Raw genomic sequence first — 22,502 nt, forward strand, 5'->3', positions numbered from 1 at the left:
TTTTCATTTATGTGCTTTTTGGGCAGGAATCAACTAAAGTAGAAATCAGTAATTTGTTTTATTTTGCGTTACTTCAGTGTTAGAATAATATAAAGCCTCCATGCCTCTTTTACTTTTTGAAGTTAGTTATTTTTTATTTGTTTTTGTTTTTGAAGGCAAGTAAGTATCTGTGAATTTTGGTAGTTGGCACTTCATTAGAAGGCCATGGAGGAGATGGCAATTAGGGTATCAGTTTGTAGATGGTTGTAATTGCTTTGATTAAGAACTTTAAAATGAGATCTAAACAAAAATCCTCTGCCATTGCTGTTAAATGTCTTCTTTCAGTTTATATGAATACAAGATTATGCTGCCCTCTGCCTGTTGCTGGCCCACCAAAAGTTGAAGTGCAGTTTGGATTCTGAAACTTACAACCTGGAAAGTGGTTTTTAAATATGAGTTGCCACTTCCCAAATACATAATTTGGAAGTTGGAAAATGATAATATGAATCTGTGTAGAGATTTCCTGGATTTGAAAGTTTTGACAAAATGACCTTGAAGGCCTTTCTGAAGTTGATAATTATTGGTTGAAAAGATTTTGGACAATACCTATGTACAGGTTAAAACAATGCATTAGTAATCTTATGAAAAATAACTTGGTTGGATAAATCAAATTGGTAAAAATAAAAGCTAAAAATACTGGCCCTGTGCTGGAAGCAGGATCCAGAGCATCCTAGGAACCTCTGGGACTGTTTCTTAGCTAGCTGACTAAGGGTAAAGAAGAATTCATACCACAAGGCTTTGACTTTTTCAGTGAGATATATATAATCTAATAATTTGCTAAAGCTGATAGATTCAGAGTAGCACTTCTCAAAGTGTAATGTGCAGACGGATCACCTAGGATCTTGCATATTTACATCCTTTAGTTCTGGAGTAGGACTTGAAAGTCTGCATTCTAACAAGCCCTTTAGATAATGCTGTGCCTGCTCTGAGTGGGAAGGTATAGAGAGAGCAGTGTTATGCCCCTTTCCCCCTCAGCACATGAAGTGATGTTGTTGATTGTTTTTATCTAATAGTGGTGATGGATTTGCTTTGAAGTATCTTCACTTTTAGTTCTGACTGACATGTGACTAATGCTTATATATATAGGACAGCTGTCTTCAGTCTCTCGACTGTGATCAGTCCATTGGGCCATGCCAGCATTAAATTTGAGACTGTAGCATGGTGCTTTGAGTTGCTGAGATGATGAAGTTTCAGATGTAGGGAGGAAGAGTGAAGATGTCAGAATTCCTTAGTGTTGGGGTGAAAAGAAGAAAGGAAATTAATATTTATTAAGTGAGATATGCTAGACATCTGCTCGTGCTTAATTCTCACATCAGCTATTCTTACTTTTCTGACTAGAGTCAGAGAGAGCTCTTTTAAAATTAGAACACAGTGCCTTTGGCATTAAATCCATGAGGATTTGGTATCTTAGCATAGTGCCCAACTCACAAAATCTCCTTGGCTAATTCCTCTTTCTCTTCCTAACCTTTGAAAGGAGTGGAACCCCAGGACTGACCAAGGTCCTCATGAGATATCCTCCCATTTGTGGTCTTAAATACCATCAATTTGCTGACACCTCCTGGATTTATAGTTCCAGAACACATGTGTCCCCTGAACTGCAAACTCGTTTTTCAGTTCTGCTCTGTTCTTTCTATAGTCTTCCTTCTCTGGGTAGATAGCACCTTCATTCTTCTAGTTGGTTGTTGATCAGGCAGAACGCTTAGAGTCATCCTTGATTCCTGTCTTTCACACATCCTTGGATCTAGTCCCTCTGCAGAAGGGTCATTTCTTCCTTGACATCTATCTGGAATCTGAACACTTCTTGCCATTCCCACCACTGTTACCAGGGTTCAAGCACCTTTCGTGCCTAGATTGTTGCAGTAACTTCCTCAATGATGTCCCACCTTCCACCCTTGCACTGTTTCACCTTTTCCCTACAGACTGCTCTTGATACTTGCTTGAAATTTTCCAGTGCTTCCTCCAAAGACAAGTTTTAAGCCTTAGCTGATGTGGTCACTTTGCCCCTGCGCCCATCCTTCAGTGTTAGCTTCACTGGTCTTCTTGCTGCCAGATATACCCTATCTCTGGGTCTTTGTACTTGCAGTTCCCTCTTCTACGGATGCTTTTCCTCCAGATAATCCACACAGCTCCTCACTCCTCCAGGTCTTTACTTAAATGTTGCCTTATCAGAGAGTCCTTCCCCTCTAGAGTAGTAGCACTTCCCTTGTTCTGCTCCGCATTGTATCTCTTCCTCTCCATCTTTCCCATCCCTTGTTTGTTTTTCTTCTTAGCACTGCTGGTCACACCTTATATCTTATGAAGTATATTGATTTACTCTGCCTTCTTCACTGGAATGTTCACTTTGTGAGGGCAGAGGCTCTGTTTGCTTCCTGCTGTGCCCCCAGGATCTGGCTTATGGTAGGGGAACACAGTAGGGGCCCAATAAGTATTTGCTGAGTGAGCAAATAATAGGTGATCAGGTAATTCAGTTTGCCTCTCTTTTTTCCCCACTAAGAGAGTTCTTCACAGAATCATGAAATTTCTCTTGACTTTCTAATAGCTGCTATCTTAATAGCGGGTTTTTATTTTTCATGCTTATGTTTGATTCCTTTGGTTTCTGATATTTATTTGGCAACTTTATTTCATACAGAAGCATTTTTTAACTGATTCAGACTTAATTTTAGATTTTCAGGCGGTAACTAATTATTCTTAAAATAAGTTATCCATGAAATAAATGGTGACCAAACCTACTTTAATAAAGACATTATTTCAGCCAAAGTAGTGAGCTCTGCCAAATGATTTTCTCCAAACATTAAATTTTTAATCCTTTTTGTTTCCTTAATTGATTCATAGAATCCTATCACTAAACTATAATCATTAAAAAAACAGAACCCAAACAGTTCTTTCAATTTTAAATCAGTTGAAGTTAAAATATGTAATATTTCATTTGGGCCTGTGGTTTTATACTAATTAAGGGTCAGTCCTCTTTGGGTGTTCTAGAACTATTTAAATATTGTTGAATTTCCCTTTTTCCCTCTAAAATACAAACTAAACAAAAAATCAATTTCTGTTCAAATCAATCTGTAGTTATGTTTGATTTAGTGTTATTCAATTCAATATGTAGTTAATAAGCCCTGGGTTATGTGTTCAGCTTTGTTTGGTTGGGAAGTGCTCGTCTTCAGGAGTTTATTGCGTTACTCTGGAGATTTATGTGCACAGCATGAAATAATCAGATCAAAAAGCCTCCTGCCTTCAGTTCAGTAGCAGAGTTATAAACAAGGTGGAGGGTCCAGTTCTAGCTGTTGGTAGTTCTGGTTGTTGGTTTGGGGAAGAAGTTAAGTATCCTGTGTCCCAGGTTTTGGGAAAATGTTGAAATTTGGACTTGAGTTATTCTGGGCAGAGAAAAATTACATTGAACAAGACACAGAAGTGAGTAGTGCATTAGGGAATAGAATTTTCTTTGGAAAAGCATAGACTTTGTGCTAGAGAATGATAAAAATAGGAAGTTGAGCTAGCTACATGAGTAGTCTACCATGTTTCTCTTAAAAATTTTTTTAACTTTTTTTTTTTTAATTCATTAAGGCAAGCCACCTTTTACCGGAGTCTATGTCAGCAGCATTATTTCTAGTTTCTTTGGACATGCCTATTTCTTTGGAATATCCAAATATTCACGAAGCTGTTGTGGCATATTTGGAACAGCTGAATTCTGAAAACTACAGTATTTATAAACGAACTGCAGAGGCTGTTTATTCAATTGAATGTACCTGTAACTTCCTGTCTGATGTTGGGAAGGAGGTAAACAGTTTTGTTAATATCTTTGAAATATTCCTTTGCTAAAATATTTGGAAAATGTAGCCTATACTTTCAAATCAATGGACGTATCATAACTGAATTGTTGGAGGCGGGGTATATTATTACTGAATGGTCATTTATCATATTAAAGTAAGGATATGATTTGTGTAAAGGTAAACGAAGATGTTATGAGACTGATGCACTGCCTACTGCATGAGGGGGCAGGTAAACGAAGACTGTAGATGGATGAATGGTGTGTATTCATGAGACCGGTGGTTTTTAAAAAGGCAGTAATTATTATCAATGTCTGAATATTTAATAGTGAGTTCCTTTTTGAAGTGATTTCTTTGTATGAACACTGTGACAATTGACATAAACACAACTATAAGGGCCATTTTAGTGCTTATCTGTAGACACACGTTTCCTTTAATATTTTATGGATTCTTAGTACTCACTCACACAAAGAGCCTGATTTTTATTAAATAAAACCATGAGCTAGATTGTTTGTAAGGTAGGATGACTAGGTGCCATGTTATAGCAATAATTATATATTGTTATTTATCCCTTTTAGAGAAACTGTTAATTAGGATGTTTAATATGTTATCAATGAAGGGGTTAGTGAGTCTTAAAATAGACACTGACTACAATAGTTGTGTACTGTTTGAAAGTACCAAAATGGGTCCTGAAGATCTTAAAAAATTAGGAGCTAAATATTTATTCCTTTTATTCCCTACAGTGGAAGCTATCTCAACCTCTAATTTTCCTTTAGTTACCCATTATTTTTTTTCTTTTTCTTTAGCCATATCTCAATGCCAATGGCTTCTTGTTTCCTCCGTGATAGAAGTGCAGATTGTCTTTAAATTGAATTATTTCTGTGGTATTCTGCATGGTCAGTTAATCATGCATGTATTGGTTGTCCTTTATGTTTGTAGAAGCAGTCAGGATGTAGAAGGGGGAAATGGATCATAAAAATACATGAGTCCTGCTCTGAGTCTACAGTTAGTAGGGAAATAGGGCTACAAACAAATAGCCACTCAATTGTAACCTTAAGCCTACTTAGAGGTGAAAAATAGAAACCTTTCTTGGGCATTTCGTGAGGAATTTTTCCTCCTGGGCTGACATTTTTAGTTTGCTTGTTGGAAAAGTGGACTTAAGCAAATATTAACAGTCTCAAGGACTCTGAATGATCTAATTTCTTTTTTTTTTTTTTAATTTAAATTTTACTTAGTTAACATACAGTGCAATATTGGTTTCTGGAGTAGAATTCAGTGACTCATCACTTACATATAACAGCCAGTGCTCATCACGAAAAGTGCCCTCCTTAATACCTTTCACCCATCTGCCCCATCCCGCAGCCACCTCCATCAATCAACCCTCAGTTCTCTATCGATAAGAGGCTCTTATGGTTTATTTTCCTGTCTCCTCCCCCAACCCCTTCCCATACGTTCATCTGTTTTCTTTCTTAATGAATGATCTAATTTCTTGAAGTTGCTTAGTTAGCTGTTGAGAATTCTTTTGTACGTGAATTTGACATTTACTGTTTCATTCTGCCCTTTTTTTAGGGAGAGAAGAATCTCTTAGAATTAGTGGAGCTGGCAGACCAAGCCTTGCGAAGCTTTTCCTATCATCAGCATTTCCCCCTAATAAAGGAAATCATCTGCATGTGTTCAAAGATGTAATATTCTCTTTCTTGATATGATTATATTATTATAGGGTGTACTGTGTATGTGTGCACTTAGAAGCAATGAAAACAGAACTGGTCTTAAATCTTGTTACTGTTTTTTAGTTAAAATTGTTTTTATATATGTCTGACTTCTAAACTATATATATAGCTGCATTAGGGCAGTCAGCTATTTTATTCAGGGGTAAACTTTAAAAATGTCATGCCTGTAATCAAAATGAATTATCCCTGGATTTTTATACATTTGTTTTTGTATCCATCCAAACTAAGTATTCAAGCATATTTGTTTATTTATCTTTAAAGTTTTAATTAATAACTTAATTGAGGGTTTTTTAGTGTTTCATTGCTTCCTACCTTTTTCCTGTATGGATTTTTAGAATGCATCATGCATTGGTTAATTTATTTTGAAGACATTGAGGGTGCCTGGGTGGCTCAGTTGGTTAAGTGTCTGTCTGCCTTTGGCTGAGGTCATGATCCCAGGGTCCTGGGATTGAGCCCCACATCAGGCTCCCTGCTCAACAGGGAAGTCTGCTTTCTCACTCTCCCTCCCTCTGCTCATGCTCTCTCTCTCTCAAATAAATAAATAAAATCTTAAATAAATGTTTTGAAGACATTGGAGCAGATTCCTATTTAGAATTTAGTATCTTCATTGCTTTTGGAAAGAGTAAATTCCATGATGATAAATATTAAGTATGGGAGGGCGCCTGGGTGGCTCAGTCGTTAGGCGTCTGCCTTCGGCTCAGGTCATGATCCCAGGGTCTTGGGATCGAGCCCCACATCAGGCTCTCTGCTCCGCAGGAAGCCTGCTTGTCCCTCTCCCACTCCCCCTGCTTGTGTTCCGTCTATTGCTGTCTCTCTCTCTCTCTCTCTGTCAAATAAATAAATAAAAATCTTAAAAAAAAAAAATTAAGTATGGGATTTTTAAATTAATTAATTTATTACCTCACATAGTTAATGTTTATGTGTGTGTGTGTTTATGTGTGGTAAGAACATTTAAGATCTGTTCTCTTTAACAAGTATCAAGAATACAATACAGTATTATTAAGTGTAGTCATCATAGAGAACATTAGATCTCCAGAATTTGTGCATCCTGAAAACCTGAAACCTTGTACGCTTTGACCAACATCTCCACATTTCCTGTGTTCCTCAGCCCCTGGCCACCACCATTCTGCTCTCTGTTTCTATGAGTTTGACATTTTTAGATTACACATATAAATGAGATTATGCAGTATATTTGTCTTTCTGTACCTGGCTTAGGTTAATTTAACATAATGTCCTGGTGCTTCATTTATGTTGTTACAAATGATAGGATTTCTTTCTTTTTTAAGGCTGAATAATATTACATTGTATATATATACTACATTTTTTTTAATTTGTTCATCCATCCATGGACACTTGATTGTTTTCATATATAGTTACTATTGAACAACACAGATTTGAACTTTGAAGGTCCACTTATATGAGGGTTTTTTCAATAAATATATGTGCAGTACTGTAAATGTATTTTCTCTTAGGATTTTTTAAACTTTTTTTCCCCTCTAGCTTTATTGTAAGACTACAATGTATATGTAACACTTATAAAATACAAAGTATGTGTTAATCATCTGTTTATGTTACTTGGAGGGATTCTGGTCAACAGTAGGCTATTACTAGTTACGTTTTTGGGGAGTCAAAAGTTATACATGGATTTTTAACTGCATGGAGGTCAGTGCCCCTAACCCTTGTGTTGTTCAGAGGTCAGCTGTATTGGCTAGTGTGAATAATACTGGGATGAACATGGAGTACAGATATTTCTTTGAGATATTTATTTCATTTCCTTTACATTTATAATCAGTGGTGGGATTGCTGGATCATATGGTAGGTTCTACTTTTGATTTTGAGGAAACACCATACTGTTTTCGATAATGGCTGTATCAGTTTACATTCCAAATATGGGTTTTTAAAGAATTTTTTTGTACTTTTTAAGAGAATATTTTTTTCCATTGAGACAAGTAAGTGCTTAGGTCAATTAATACTGGGTTAGTTAAATAAGATCTCAGTTGGAGGAGTTGGAGTAGGAAGAAACCCCTTCCACTATGCTTTTCAGTCTCTTTAATAACTCACTTACCTTAGATGTCTTGGATATTTTACCTTTTTGCCAGTTGGAAATCTGCACAGGCCAGTCCATTACTTCAAGGAGAAAGTCAGAAGGTGTTTCTACGCATGTTATCTCACCCATTACTGGAAGTGAAAGTTGAAACTTACAATTGCTGTCTGGAAATTATTAAGGTGGGTTTTTTGGTTTTTGTTTTCTGTTGTTGAGAGAGCTAATAGTGGATTCTCTTATTTTATTTTATTTTTTATATAGTATTTTATTTTTTAAGTAGGCTCCCTGCCCAGCATGGGGCTTGAACTCATGACCCTGAGATCAAGAGTTGCATGCTCTACTGAGCCAGCCAGTGCCTCTGGATTCTCTTATTAAAACTCTAAAATTAGTTGACATTTTGCATGAGATATAAGAATTATTACCATAGAAATAAATGACATTTATCAACTTTAAGAAATTTTTGCTATTAATTCCCTAAATAGCAAGTCTAGCAATTGAATTGCTTTATTAGAAGATTTGTTAAGAATTACCTTTGTGTTGTGTTATTTAATGATGGAAGCATTGTAAGAAAATGTTGATTTCTACCATGTATTCAGGATGCCAGGGTGGCTCAGTTGGTTAAGCATCTCCCTTCGGTTTAGGTCATGGTCTCAGGGTCCTGGGATTGAACCCCATTTCAGGCTCCCCAATCAGCGGGGAGTCTGCTTCTCCCTTTCCCTTTGCACCCCCGCCTCCCATCCTGCTCATGCTCTTTTCTCTCATATAAATAAATAAAATCTTTAAAACCAAGGAACAAAAGTCATTTCTATGCTCAGGAAAAATTTTGGGTTATTAACCTTAAATTTTATAGTGCCAGGTCTGTTTTCTTAGTAATATTTTTCTTTTGAAGAAAATATTTTTCTATCTTTTTAAGCTGTAAGATCAGCATAGAATAGTACATAAAATATTAACTATTTCAATATTGAAAAGAACATTGTACATAGGACAGTACTGAAAAATATATGTTTCTGTGTACTCTTGAAAATATACTCTTGGGATGTCTGGGTGGCTCAGTTGATTGAGCGTCTGCCTTCAGCTCAGGTCGAGATCCCAGGGTCCTGGGATCGAGTCCTGAATCAGGCTCCCTGCTCAGCGGGGAGCCTGCTTCTCCCTCTGCCGCTCCCCTGCCTATGCACGTGTGATCTCTCTCTCTCTCTCTCTCTCTGACAAATAAATAGAATCTTAAAAAAAAAAGAAAATGTACTCTTGTATTTAACATTTTTGTAAATGCTAACTAGATATAACAGATGTTTACATTTTGCCACTTTAATTCTGACCCTCTTTTATTCAGAGAAATAAAAATACTAGTTATAACAAACTTCTTTCCTTTCTTTTTTCCCCTTTCTTCATCCACCAAGACAACCACTCTTACAAAGTTGGTGTTTGTCCTTCCCATCCATGTGTTTTATATAGTTTTACTATATATGTGTGTCTTTATGAATAATATATACAACTGATTCTTCTGCTTAAAAAAGTATATAATTTCATACTGTATGTATGTTTTTGCTGCCTTATGCCTTTCATTTAATAGTGGACTCCTACCAGTTCATTCTTCTTAACTGCTCTTTAGTTTGAAAGTACTTTTCATTTATTGATATAAATTTAGCTTCAGTCTACTTTTCACTGAAATAAGTTTTGCAGTATTTTTATTGATGGTCTGTAACTGATGGTACATGGGTTTGAAAATGCCATGATTTTACCTTCTTCCGGAATGATCGTTTTGCTGGATATGGAAGTATAGGTCGACTGCTATTTCCCTTAGCACTTTGTCAAGAGTGCTTCTTTCTTGTTAGGCTTCTGTCATTGTTGAGAAGTCTGCTATCAGTTAAATTATAATTTCCTTGGATTTTTTTTCCTCTAGTTGCTTTTAAGATCTTTTCCTTATCTCTGCTGTTCTCAGTTTCATTGCAGTGTGTCTTTGTGCACATTTTTTATTTGTCTTGTTTAGTACTCTTCAGCCAAAAGATTCATGTCTACCTTCATTTCTGATAATTCTCAATTACTACTATTTCTCTTATCCTTGCTGTTCTCTCCAAGTAGAACTCTTACTAGATCTGTGTTAGTCCTCCTTATTTTACCCTTTGTGTCTTTTAAATCCTCTTTCACATTTTCCATATCTTTTTTGATTTGTTTGGATGGAATTCCTCAGTGCAGTCATTCAGTACACTAGTTCTTTCCTCAGCTATTTCTAACTTGCTTTTTAAAAATGTGGTAAAATATATGTAACACAAAATTTACCACTTAGTTATTTTTAAGTATACAGGTAAGTGTCATTAAGCACATTCACATTGTTGTGCAACCATTATCATTCTCCATTTCGAGAATTTTTTATCTTCCCAAATTGAAACTCTGCCCTTTAAACAATAATTCCCCATTCTCCCTTCTCCCAGGTCCTGGTAACCATCATTCTACTTTCTGACTGAATGAGACTGTGCTGGGTATCTCATATAAGTGGAGTCATATAGTATTTGCCTTTTTGTATCTGGTTAATCTCACTTAGCATGATGTCTTCATAGTTCATATTATAGCATATATCAGAATTACATTCCTTTTTAAAGGCTGTATAATATTCTGTTGCATGTAATTATATTTGTTGACGGATCACTATCTGATGAAGGACTTTTGGCTATTGTGAACAATGCTTCTTTGAACATGGGCATACTAATATCTGAGTCCCTGCTTTTATTTCTTTTGGGTATATATATCCAGAAGTAGAATTACTGGATCGCATGGTAGTTCTATTTTTAATGTTTTTGAAGAACTGCCATGCTGTTTTCCATAGCGGCTGCATCATTTCACGTCCCCTACAGTAGTGCACAAGGGTTTCAGTTTCTCTACATGCTCCCTAACAGTTGTTATTTTCTCTTTTTTCTTTCTTTTAATAATAGCCACCCAATCTCATTGTGATTGCATTTAATTTATTTATCAAGTTTTAAATTTCACTGATTCCATTTTTTATTATTACACTTTTTCTTTGCTTTTTTAACTTATTTGTTGTTGTTGTTTTTTCCTATAATAGTCTTTCATTTTCTTCTTTTGCTTCTTTGGAAATTGTGAACATACTTTATAATTTATTTAGATTTTTCTATTATATAGAATGCTTTCATTTATTATGGCCATTGACTCTCTCAAATGTTGATTTCAGTAGGTGATGTGATTTTTGATTGTAAGGTTTTCTTTGGCAGGTGGTTTATACTTTGGGAATCTCATATTCTGTAGACATTGGTTTTATATCTGCTTCTGCCTTGTTTCCAGGGATTTGACAGAGTTGATAGGTGCCGTAGCCCGGGAGGGGCTTGTTAGGAAGATACATTTTCATTTAAGTATGTAGAAATGTTCATCAAAAGAACCAGCTGAGAGGGAAAGATAGAGGGTGGCAAGTGGCTAATTAAGAGAAGCTAGTGCCTTTGAAAATTGAAGGCATTGGGATCTAGAATATTGATGGCTAAGAGATCCATATGTGTGGGATAGTTCTTACCCTCAGAAATTTAGAATAGTGGAATTGGTTTTGATGTTCAGGTCCTTGAAGTGGACTTTAATGAATTCCTTGGAATGCCTTGCCAGCCATTATGAAGCTTTGAATTTTATTCTAAGTACAGTGAGAAGCTATGAATGATTTTAGGCAGGGAAGTGATTTGATCTGTTTACCTTTTTAAAAAGATCATTCTTCCTATTGTGTGGGGAATTGATTGTCAGGGGTCAGGAGTGGAAGCCAAAAGACCAATTCCACTCTAGTAGCCCCTGTGAGATATGATCATGTGGTGGAGATGAAGGAGAAAAATGAATTCAGGATGTATTATGGACGTAGAGCTGGTTGGTCTGCTGATAATGGGAATAGGATATAGAAAGTGGTCAAAGAGGAATTCTGGAGTTTGGGATTTAGTAGTTGGATTGATGGTGGTGTCCTAAGTATCAGATTGTGGGTTGAATAGAACTGTTTTGAACCAGTCGGATGATCTGGTGAGAGACTGGGGGAGAGAAGGCCATTTAGGGTCTAACGGGTTAGAAGTTGGGCACGGAAGGAGCCAGCACCAGAAACAGAAGTGTCTGAGGTGAAAGGGGAGCATGCTTTCCTGGGCAGAGTCAGATGACAACAGAAGTGAGCCCATTGGGTTTGGTGTCAGGGGGGTTGACAGGAGGCCTCTAGGGGGTGGTGGGGCCTGACATCCTACCAGTGTGGGTGGAGGAGAATCTGGGAGTGAGCACATCGAGACTGAGGACTTGTGCTGTGATGCAGAGCTGGAAGATAGGCTGTGAGCAGCAGGGACCCCTTAGAGTGTGTCAGAGGAGTACTCCTCCTCTGAAGAAGAAGTAGTGAAGGTGCTGGAGGAGAAGACAGTTGCAGGAACTAATAGGTGTTAGGAGGAGACCTAGGATGCAGTTTAGCAGGTAGGACTGGTCTTTGACAGCATTTGTAGTGTTTTTTGTGTTGTGAAAAGACCAATATAGGTAAGTTGATATATTTAGTGATGAGAAAGAAAGGTGTTTCATTAAGGATTAGGTATTATTCCCATTATATGGATTAGTGAACTGAAGGTCAGAGAGTTCAAGGTTGTTTTTTTTTTTTTTTAAGATTTTATTTATTTATTTATTTATTTACAGAGAGAGAGAGAGAGTGTGCACTCAAGCTGGGGGAGGGGCAGAGGGGGAGAGAGAGAGAGAGAGAATCTCAAGCAGACTCCACAGTGGGCACAGAGACTGCTGCAGGGCTCAGTCTCACGCCCCTGAGATCATGACCTCAGCCGAAATTAAGAATCGATTGCTTAACTGACTGAGCCACCCAAGTGCCCCGAGTTTAAGGATTTTGAGGAAGTAACTTTTTTTTTAAAGATTTTATTTATTATGTATTTGGGGTGGGGGAGATAGAGTGTGCGAGCAAGTGAAGGGAAAGGAGAAAGAGAATCCCAAGCAGACTCTCCACTGAGCGGGGAGCCCGACGCTGGCCTCAGTCTCATGACCCCGAGATCATGACCTGAGTTGAAACCAGGAGTGGACACTCAACCGACTGCACCACCCAGGCGTCCCAAGTGACAGAGCTTTTATTAAACCATAGGCCAACGCTATGCTCTTTCGAAAGCTTAGAATATAAAGTTATTGTCTAGCATGAAGTTAAGATCTAAAGAGAAAAAAATATATGTGTGTGTATGTATGTATGTGTGTGTGTGTAACTTTTTGACCTCTGATTTACTGCTTGTGGTTAGGAAGTAGTATTTTACAGGGTGAATAAAATTCCATTTCTGAGAGTCATTGTTGATTTTATTTTTATGTTTTATATTGTATTTAAATTCTGCTAATATTTCAGGTAGCTTTTACCCCCTTCTTAAGCAGTCTCTAAGAAAATACTGTCCTCTAGCTCAAATTGAGAAAAGAATTTATGATGAGTTTGAGAGACGGCATGGAGTCAGTACTTTATTCAGGTGCAGAGCTGTATTGATGATAAATATCCTGCAGATATATTGTCCTTCCCTTCCTGCAAAACTTCAAGTCTATTTTCATTTGAATTTTGTTTTTCTTTCTCAAACCTCAGTGAGCAAAATGCAAACACCCTAGGATAAGTTTATTATTAATTTTTTAATAATAAAAAATTATGAACAACTTCACGAGATTATGATTGTCTCAGAAGTTTGGTTATTTAATTTATCAAAACTCTTCTTGTTGGCAGAAAGTAACATAACATATATCCTAACATATATCATGTAACATGCCTCACAAGGCACGAGAAATTTTTTTCATCCTCTATCAGGTAAAAGAAAAGTTTCAGCAAAGTGAAAAAAATTAGAATTAAATTGTAAACAGAAGAAAGAGGAATCCTTTGGAAAAATTAGTGTCACTAATTTTTAAAAACTATTTTACAGGAATGCTTAGGTGTCCATAATGTCACTAAACCTGTGTCTTCACTTTGTAATGGAATTCATTTTCTACTTCACCCGAAAGTTTTGTATGAAATCTCTGCATTTGGCATTCAAGAGCCCAAAAATGAGGTATGGCATAAGAGTAAATGCAAAAGACAAGTGTACTTATTAGATACTCAGTTAAATCAAGATCCTATTCTACTATAACTAGATAGTATAATGAGAAGTTGAAAAGAAACTTGCTTTTGATTTATGGGTTCAGTTGAGATGTTATTTACATAAAAAGAAATGTTAAGGAAAACGTGAGAATCAAGGTAAAGCACATACTTGTTCTCAGAGAATTCAGAGGAAGCTCTTATGTTTTTCATGTGAGATATAAACTCTATGGCATTATAGCCAGCAGGTTATTTCATCGGGGAGATTTTTATTTAATGCAAACATATACCTTAAAGATTAAAAAAAAAGGAAATCATTAGGGAGGAAGGCTGAGAACAGAATGTAAGATGAAGCTATGGAATATGAGCATTTGAAGGAAGAGATGTTAATTAGAGCACCTTTCCAGATTTGACACAATGTTAGAGGTGCACACGGGTGACTTTAGTGGGAGCCTCACTTTGCCGGGTCACGTGATGCGTGTTGTTGAACAGGTGAATGCTGCTGCCAAGGCCATCCTGCTGTATCTGCTGCAGGGACGATTGATGATGACAGCGGTGACCTGGAACAAGTTTATTGAGTCTCTCTGTCCTGTCATTCCAGTGCTGCAGGTACTGTGGGCGAGTCCCCGTTTCCTATACCTTTTATCTCGGGCGAGTGTGATTGATTGAAACGTGTGCAGACAGCAGAGCTGTCCTGTGAAAGAAATGAGGAGATGCCGTGAAGGCTCTGTGGGGAAGGGGGCAGGGAGTGGGTGGCTGTCTTGTTTCTGGAAGAAGGTTAAACCAGGAGAGCTAATTTGTCTGTGTGCACTTTATGGATCTGGGTGGGAGGTTAAGAAGAGGGGTGCAGGCATTTGGCACTGACTGTGAAAAAAAGAACTCCAGCCTTATATAAAGGCTTTTAGGCAAAGCTAACAGTGCTTTTTAAGCAGATGTTACATAACTAAACTTGCCTGTGAATTGCATCCATGTATGTATGTGATCAGAGTGTTGCTTTGATTAACAGGTTCTGGGAAACAGGTGTTTCCAGCAGTGATTCTGGGCACTGAGGAGGAGTGAGGGGCGTTCAGGGCACTCCCCCGCCTCCACCTGTCATGTGGGCACAGGTCTGAAGATCTGGGAAGCACCTCATCTAGGGGAGGTGCCACTACCAGAATCTTGGAAAATAGAAAAATCAGCAAGTGTCAAGAGAGTTGGCATATTTTCCTGAAGTTGTCCAATATTGTTTTTTAAATACAACTTTACATAGGCTTCTTACCTCACATAGGTTATTTTGACAAGTGACTATTCACCTGAGTTGAAAGAAATTTAGGAGTTGCTTGACAGGCTAATACAATTCTTATTTTCAAGTTAAAAGGTTCAGCAATATGTATAAAACCAAGAGTAATTTCTCTTTTTCTGCAATCTGTTAGGGCTATGCTGACACAGAAGATCCTTTGGGTAACTCCATTCTCCTCCTGAGCAAAGAGAGTCCTGAGGCAGGCGAAGGGGCTCTCCCTTGTACCACCCGACTGAAGTCCATGCTGCGGCTCCTGCTCGTCAGAAAGCCGTCGTAAGTGTAGCACGATCTTCTGCGTGTACAAGATTAGTGGAGCATTCCAAGAAACTAGAGTAATTCTACCATTCCCAAGTACGGTAGAACTAGAGAAGGTAAAGGGAAGTGACTCTCCATTGTTAGGCAGAGAGAGGAGACCAGTGTGTGAAACTAAACAGACATGAGGATGGACCTTTGGGTGCCTTCCTGAAACCTTCACTGGCGGCCAGCCTCGCTGTCAGATCAGCGTGCGTTCTGGCGCTGCTGTTCTGAGTGCTGCGGGCGGGTTCGAGAGCCACGGGGATGAATAGATTGGAAATAGCCTCCTCTTCTAAACATTCGTCCTGAAAATCAAGTGTTCATAAAAGTGTGGTGGACCAGTTGACCATATGCCAGAGTAAGTAGGCATTTTAATCTTGCTTAGTTTGTCCTCTTATTTGGGAAACTGGAAAAGTGTTCTTTTCCCCACCACTAGTATAAGTGTCATTTAAACTAAAAGAAAAAAATACATTGCCTTCTTTCCCTCTCTGTCAGTGCGACGTGGATCTTCTCTATAGCTCTCTTTAGGTAACGGTGGTTAGATTTTCCCTCACTGAGAAGAGAAAAAAGCTTAGAGTCATGATGGATAAGCAGTGATGAAGGGCAAGAGTCGGTTGCAAAGGCTAGGAGGATCAGACGTCCTTTTGACAATGAATAACTTTGCTTTACTCAAACCTTATATCAGGATAATATAGTGGCTTATTTATAAACACACGGTCAGACTGAAAAATAAGGAAGTAGGTGGAAATAATCTAAAACATTAAGAGAATGGAGGGAGGAAGATCAAGAAAAGAGACTACAACCATAGCATAGAGAGTAAAGTTACCTGGAGAGTAAAGTGATACAGGAAGCAGGGGCAGATGGAGTTAAAATGTCTGTTCTCCTCAGGAGTTGGTCTCCATACGACTGGGCAGTGTCTTTATTAATGTGCTAGGGTAGTATTCTTCACCCCCGGACTTGGCGATGTAACACAATAGAAGTTTATTTCCTGTTCACCTTTGGGGGCCCACAGTCTCCACGTAAACAAAGACATACTCATCAGGCAGGACATTCCAAGGGCTTAGAGATCCCCTCCCAGGAGTCCAGGGCAAGGCCAGAGCACTTTTCCAGTAAGGTAATTTTCTATCACACAGATCTTACAATAGTTTGAATTACATATTTGTTCTCATCTGAGTCATTCTATCCCCACCAGACCATAAACTCTATGTAGGCAAGAACCCTGTCCATTGCTGATCTTTATGTCCTTAGAACTTCATAAAGTACCTTGGACATAAATATGCTCAAAACATATTTGTTGAAGGAAATAAGTGGTGAGAATAACTGGACTTGTTTCCCCATGCTAAACCTAAAAAAAGACTAAATTTGTATACTAGAGGAGATGCTAAGTATATGCTTTATATATTCCACTCTGGCCTTCTTGCTGGGGCTGACAGCCCCAGAGTTTAATATAGATGGCCTTGGCTTGGAATGAAAGGAGCAAAGGAAGAGCTTTCTGTAGGTGTCTTGCTATTTTAACAGCAGATGGTAGAGGGAGAAAGTTTGTCTGACTTCTCACACCATCTTGGGGTAAATATCAGTACTCTGAAGATGATATCTATTAATAAAATCACTGTAAATTTCTGGTAGATTTGGGAAGTACTTATTGGATGTTAACTATGTGTCTAAGAGCCGTGGTAGGCTGTAGGAAATTAATAGCACTCAACGTGGGCACAGCACCACCCATATGGAATTGGGCATGTAATTGGGAGGAGAAATGTTACCAGTTATACTTTATTATTAATTGTAGTAAAGCAAGATCAGTGGTATGCCACAGGGACTTCAGGGTGACAGGACCACACACAGCAAGGTGACCTAGCCTTGGCTGCGGTAGGGAGGGCTCCCTGAGTCGTCTTATAAGTGATACTTAAAACCTGGAACTTGGGTTATCACTTCAGATTTTCCCAGTTTTTATGTAGTTCAAGGACCTGTCAGAGTAGTGATAGATACCTGGTTGTCTCACTGTCTCCCAGCTCCATGCCCTTTGCACTTGATTTTCATTTTTCCATTTCATTGTCTAATGGCATGCAATATTTAATCTTTTCTTGAAATCTCCCACCTTCTACTCAACTGACCTTAATCCTAATCCATTCCAGATAAAATAGAATTTTGATGGTAATCACAAATATTTGCATTTTCTTATTTGGGAAGGATCTGTTTGACTCCTAATATAAGAACATTTTCATACATTGTTGTGACATCACATTTTAGTTATTAATGTGATTACTCTCCTGGAGGTTTGACCTAATGTTTATATTCTGTTCATGAGTCTGTGATAATTTTTGATTTTGAGCCAGATCATTAGACTTCAAGTCAGGGGTTATGGATGTAATTTCCAGATTTTACTAATTTATTGCCATTGACTGTGATACTGACCATGGACTGTGAAGTCTCAGTGAGTCTGTCTCTTCATTTGTAACTTGATTATTCTTTATTTCTGATATTTATTTATAAATATAAAATTGAAAGAATAATTGTAGTTGTACACTATTTTAATAGAAAAATAAAGTACCTTTGTTAGTAATGTCAGTATAAACATGGCAAATTATTGTGTTGATATACAATAATGCTTTGTGATTATAGGCTTTTACAGTATAGACATTGTATATTACAAAATGTTGACTGAAACACTTTGTTTCTTTAGGGTCCGTTCACTAGCATTAAAGCTTTTAGCGTGTCATCTCACAAGGGAAGAAGGGGCTGACAGGAAGCGCCCTTCAATAGATGCCAGAGTTATCTCCAGAGTTACTAATTTATTTATCGTGAAAAAACCTATTGAACTCAAATTGGATGACAGAAGAGAACTGATTATTAAGGTGACTATAACTGTTGGGTTTATTATTTCATGGCTACTTGATACATTTGTATATCACATATTTTATGTTACATTCTTTAGTTTGTGTGTGCATCTGAGAGGAGAAGTACTAGCTAGCTTCAAGTGTGGTTATTCGTGGCTAGTTTGAAATTGTGTTCTGGCCTTGTCTGGCTTCTGGATACATTTATTTATTGAGTAAATATTTCTTGGGTGCCTACTGTATGCCAGGCATTATATCCCTTTCATTTAATATATACACTGGAAATGCAAATTAATTTGAATAGCATCTTAAATACAATATAAGGTTAATGTAGTGGAAAGAAATTCTGTGGTGACTCTTAAAAACAAATATTACTGACATAAAAACTATTGGAAGTTCTTCTTGTTCTTATGTTGGAAACAGCCTATAAGGGAAAAGGAGAAAGTTCCTATGATACAAGTTATCAGCCTCTTCGTTATGAGAGGCAAAAAATAATATAGATGTCAAAGGTGGTTTCTCTTAAGTGTTACAGTGGTTCTGGGATTTTGTTGTTAATCTCTTTCCTAAATCTTTGGCTTCTTATATACCTCCAGAGACATATCATCCATTTTCCTATCTTTACCCAGATCATCCTGGACCAGTGCAGGATTAGATAAAGAAAAGCTGTTCGTTATCTTCATTGATTCATTCCTATTCTTTATAGCTTCTCTTGTGACTTCAAGGGTACAGTCTGTCAGTTTTTTTTTTTTTTTTTAAAGATTTTATTTATTTATTTGACAGAGAGAGACACAGCGAGAGAGGGAACACAAGCAGGGGGAGTGGGAGAGGGAGAAGCAGGCTCCCCGCAGAGCAGGGAGCCCGACGCGGGACTCGATCCCAGGACCCTGGGATCATGACCTGAGCTGAAGGCAGTCGCTTAACCAACTGAGCCACCCAGGCGCCCCCAGTATGTCAGTTTTTATTGAAGTTTAGACCAACCCCCCCAAAGCCTGTGATGGTATTGTACAGCCCCAGATAATACGATGGATTTTAAAAATGTTCTTCTAATCTAAGTGTTCAAGGCCATGTGACAAGTCCCAGCAGGAGGATTGGAGAACCTTCCCCTGACTACAGGTTTCGTCCTCCTGGGGACTCCCTGAGTACTGACCACTGGTAGTTGTTCCTGTGCCCTGTGAGTGATGTGGAGGAAGGTGGGGAGGAGGGGTTCTAGCACTGTCTTTGCAAGTCCATGTTAGGGCCAGAAGATAGCAGTGCGGGGGAAGGGGGAGGAGTGCTGTCTTTGTCCTTTTCCTCTCCCCCTTCACTTTTGGGTTTGCCATCTCAGACCCTGTCCTGGCATGAAGTGACAGTTAGGGACTGGTATTGGGAGTGGCTGTGTTGGAGTGCTGGGCAGCAAGTCCTAGTAGAGAGCCATGTGCTTCTAAGAGGGGAGAAAGGCAGAGGGCCAGGGAATTCTAGCTGTTGGCTTCTGGGAGCCGTGGAGAAATATGGAGTCACATGTCTGGGGTCACTATTCTTAGGTTACTACCTGTAGAGATGTTAGGTAGCTTGGTTTTCTGTGAAGTTCTTAAGGTGCTTAATGGGTTATGAATTACTTCCTGGCACAAATATAATCTTAAAAAGAAAGGCTTATTTGACATGATGGCTCTTTGTTTTAGATCCTAAGTTTTCCCTGGCATAGCACATCATTGCTACAAATTTACACATAAATATATCACTTAAGTAAGTGGACTTTGGAGCTTTTGTTCTTATGATATGAATTATGTAATTTTATTGCACAATTGGAAGTAGATGAAAACAATTTCTTTTTTTTTTTTTTTCTGGTTTTCAGTTGGAGACTGTTGAAAAGGTATATGAAATCTTTACCTCAGATGATATCGATCTTGTTTTGAGAAAGTCAGCTGCAGAACAGTTAGCTGTGATTATGCAAGGTAATGTCTTTTAAGGAAAATGATTTCTGTAGTGCTGGTAATTGAATTTTAGATAGCTATTTGCAGTGGTATCAGGAGTTGCAAACTGCAGTTTTGGGGGCCAGATACAGGCTATGGCCTGTTTTTTTTTTGTTTTTTTTTATAGCCCTTAAAAATGGTTTTAACATTTTTATTAAAAAAATTTTTTTTTTTTATATTTTACTTATTTATTTGACAGAGAGAGACACAGTGAGAGAAGGAACACAAGCAGGGGGAGTGGGAGAGGGAGAGGCAGGCTTCCTGCTGAGCAGGGAGCCCGATGTGGGGCTCGATCCCACGACCTGAGCCGAAGGCAAACGCCTAACGACTGAGCCACCCAGGCACCCCTATTTTTTAAAAAATTTTAAAAAAGATTTTATTGATTTGAGAGAGAGAGACAGAGCACAAGCAGGGAGAGGGGCAGAGGGAGAGGCAGAAGTAGGCTCCCCACTGAGCAGGGAGCCCAATATGGGACTGGATCCCAGGACCCCTGGATCATGACCTCCGCCAAAGGCAGATGCTTAACGGACCGAGCCACTCAGGTGCCCTGGTTTTAACATTTTTAAAGAGTTATTAAGAAAAAGAAACAAAGAATATGTGACAAAGACGATTTGTGACCCGCAAAATCTACCATATTTTCTTTTTTTTTTTTTTTTAAAGATTTTATTTATTTATTTGTGTGAGAGAGAATGAGAGGGGGGAGTGTCAGAGGGAGAAGCAGACTCCCTGCCGAGCAGGGAGCCCGATGCGGGACTCGATCCCGGGACTCCAGGATCATGACCTGAGCTGAAGGCAGTCGCTTAACCAACTGAGCCACCCAGGCGCCCTACCATATTTTCTATCTAGTTCTTTTCAGAAAAAGTATGCTGACCCCTAGTCGAGATTACCATTATTTAACCTGTAGAATGTCATTTGATAGAATTATCTTCCTTCTAAAATATTTATAAAATTTTAATAGTGAACTGGATGTTCCTTTCTCAATTTATGTAGTACATGATTTTTTCAGTTTGTTCCATCTTGGGTAAGAAATCAATCAAATAGTACTCTGTAGGTAGATAAAATAAAAATAGTGCATTGTAACTTTGTATTTTCTTTAAAGGTTTATTTTAAAAAAACAACTAGTAAAATACATTGCTAACTTTATTTGTAGTGTTGTTATTCCACAGGCTTCCATTCTTTGTGTTAGTTTTTTATTTTTCCCTGTATGTGATGTATATCATTTATCTTTAATATTTGAGAGAAATGATAATTTTGCACTTACATAAAAAGATTCTAACCTGGAACATGGGATGTACTTAATGTTCCTGCCCTGACGTTAGTGAAAACTGGGATGACAAGAGTAATTTGAAAAAGCATACCCAACATATTTGTGGCTTTAATAATGGTACAGACTACAGAAAATAAGGCTCTAGAAAATGTGGACAGCCTTGGCTAAGAAAATCATAAAACTCTAATTTTAGAGAGTATTCTTCCAGTATTCTTAATTACAAAAATAAAGCTTATAATTTTGGTATACACTGTTGGCGGGTAGTGGAAACTTTTTTTTTTAAAGTGGCAGCCAAAGGTAGTTCTAGTCATAGCTACTAATTCAATATCAATATGTGTATTTGTGTGTTTTTCTCATTGTATATATGCATATTCTCAATGAGAGTTATAGGACAACAAGTTAAGAAAATTTGTCTGCGAGATGTTAAATACTTATAACTAATCTATAAGCAGCTAGAGATTTTGTTGCTAGTGATATCAGTAGTGTGTGTGTGTGTGTGTGTGTGTGTGTATGTCTAACTATATTCCGGCTGCACCAAGAGAATACCACAGACTGGGTAGCTTACGAACAGTGCAAATTTATTTCTCATGGTTCTGGAGGTTGGAAGTCCAAGATCAGGGTGCCCACAGGTTCAGTGTCTGGTGAGAGCCAGTTTCCTGGTGCAGAGACAGCTGTCTTTCCCTGTGTCCTCAGAGGGAGGAGAGGCCTCATTCGCAAGGGCACTAATCCCCTGCTTCAGGGCTCCACTGTCGTGACCTAATCGCCTCCCAAAGGCCCCACCTCCTCATATCATCTCACTGGAGAGTAGGTTTCAGCAAATTAATTTTGGGGGAACATAAACAGCCCATAGCAGTGAATACACACACACACACACACACACAGTCACGTATATATGCTTATTTAAAAAGCTCATATTTTTCAAATGTACTGTATGTTATAATCCCTTACCTTTTATATTTGCTATTGACAGTTTTGAGGTTAGAAATCTAAATTTTATTTATTTATTTATTTGGTAAGCTCAGCACCCAGTGTGGGGCTCGAACTCATGACCCTGAGATCAAGAGTCATGTGCTCTACTGGCTAAGCCAGCCAGGCAACCCTGAAATCTGAGTTTTTATTAGCAGAAAAGTGACCATGTTGCAAGCTATTAACATTACTTATAGATAATTCTAAACATTTTGAGGTGATGGATTTGGAAAAGAGAAGAATTGTCAATGAAACAATATAAAGAAATTAACTTGTCATGTACAAATAATTCA

The 22,502-nt window shown here is 38.0% G+C and overlaps 1 protein-coding gene across 4 annotated transcripts in view; it reads left to right on the forward strand.

The window, feature by feature from the left end:
• RTTN (rotatin) overlaps nt 1–22,502 on the forward strand; it is a 152,266-nt gene that overhangs the window by 28,636 nt on the left and 101,128 nt on the right. For all 4 annotated transcript variants that reach the window (XM_034996118.1, XM_034996119.1, XM_034996121.1 and 1 more), the window contains 8 exons: nt 3,601–3,813; nt 5,373–5,485; nt 7,633–7,759; nt 13,472–13,597; nt 14,116–14,232; nt 15,036–15,175; nt 17,877–18,048; nt 19,859–19,958. In XM_034996118.1, coding sequence (XP_034852009.1) covers nt 3,601–3,813; nt 5,373–5,485; nt 7,633–7,759; nt 13,472–13,597; nt 14,116–14,232; nt 15,036–15,175; nt 17,877–18,048; nt 19,859–19,958 — 1,108 coding nt within the window. The remainder of the gene's footprint in view (nt 1–3,600; nt 3,814–5,372; nt 5,486–7,632; nt 7,760–13,471; nt 13,598–14,115; nt 14,233–15,035; nt 15,176–17,876; nt 18,049–19,858; nt 19,959–22,502) is intronic.

The sequence above is a fragment of the Mirounga leonina genome, unplaced genomic scaffold (assembly GCF_011800145.1).
Source record: "Mirounga leonina isolate KUSES-001 unplaced genomic scaffold, KU_Mleo_1.0 Mir_93, whole genome shotgun sequence".
Classification (NCBI taxonomy): Eukaryota; Metazoa; Chordata; class Mammalia; order Carnivora; family Phocidae; genus Mirounga; species Mirounga leonina.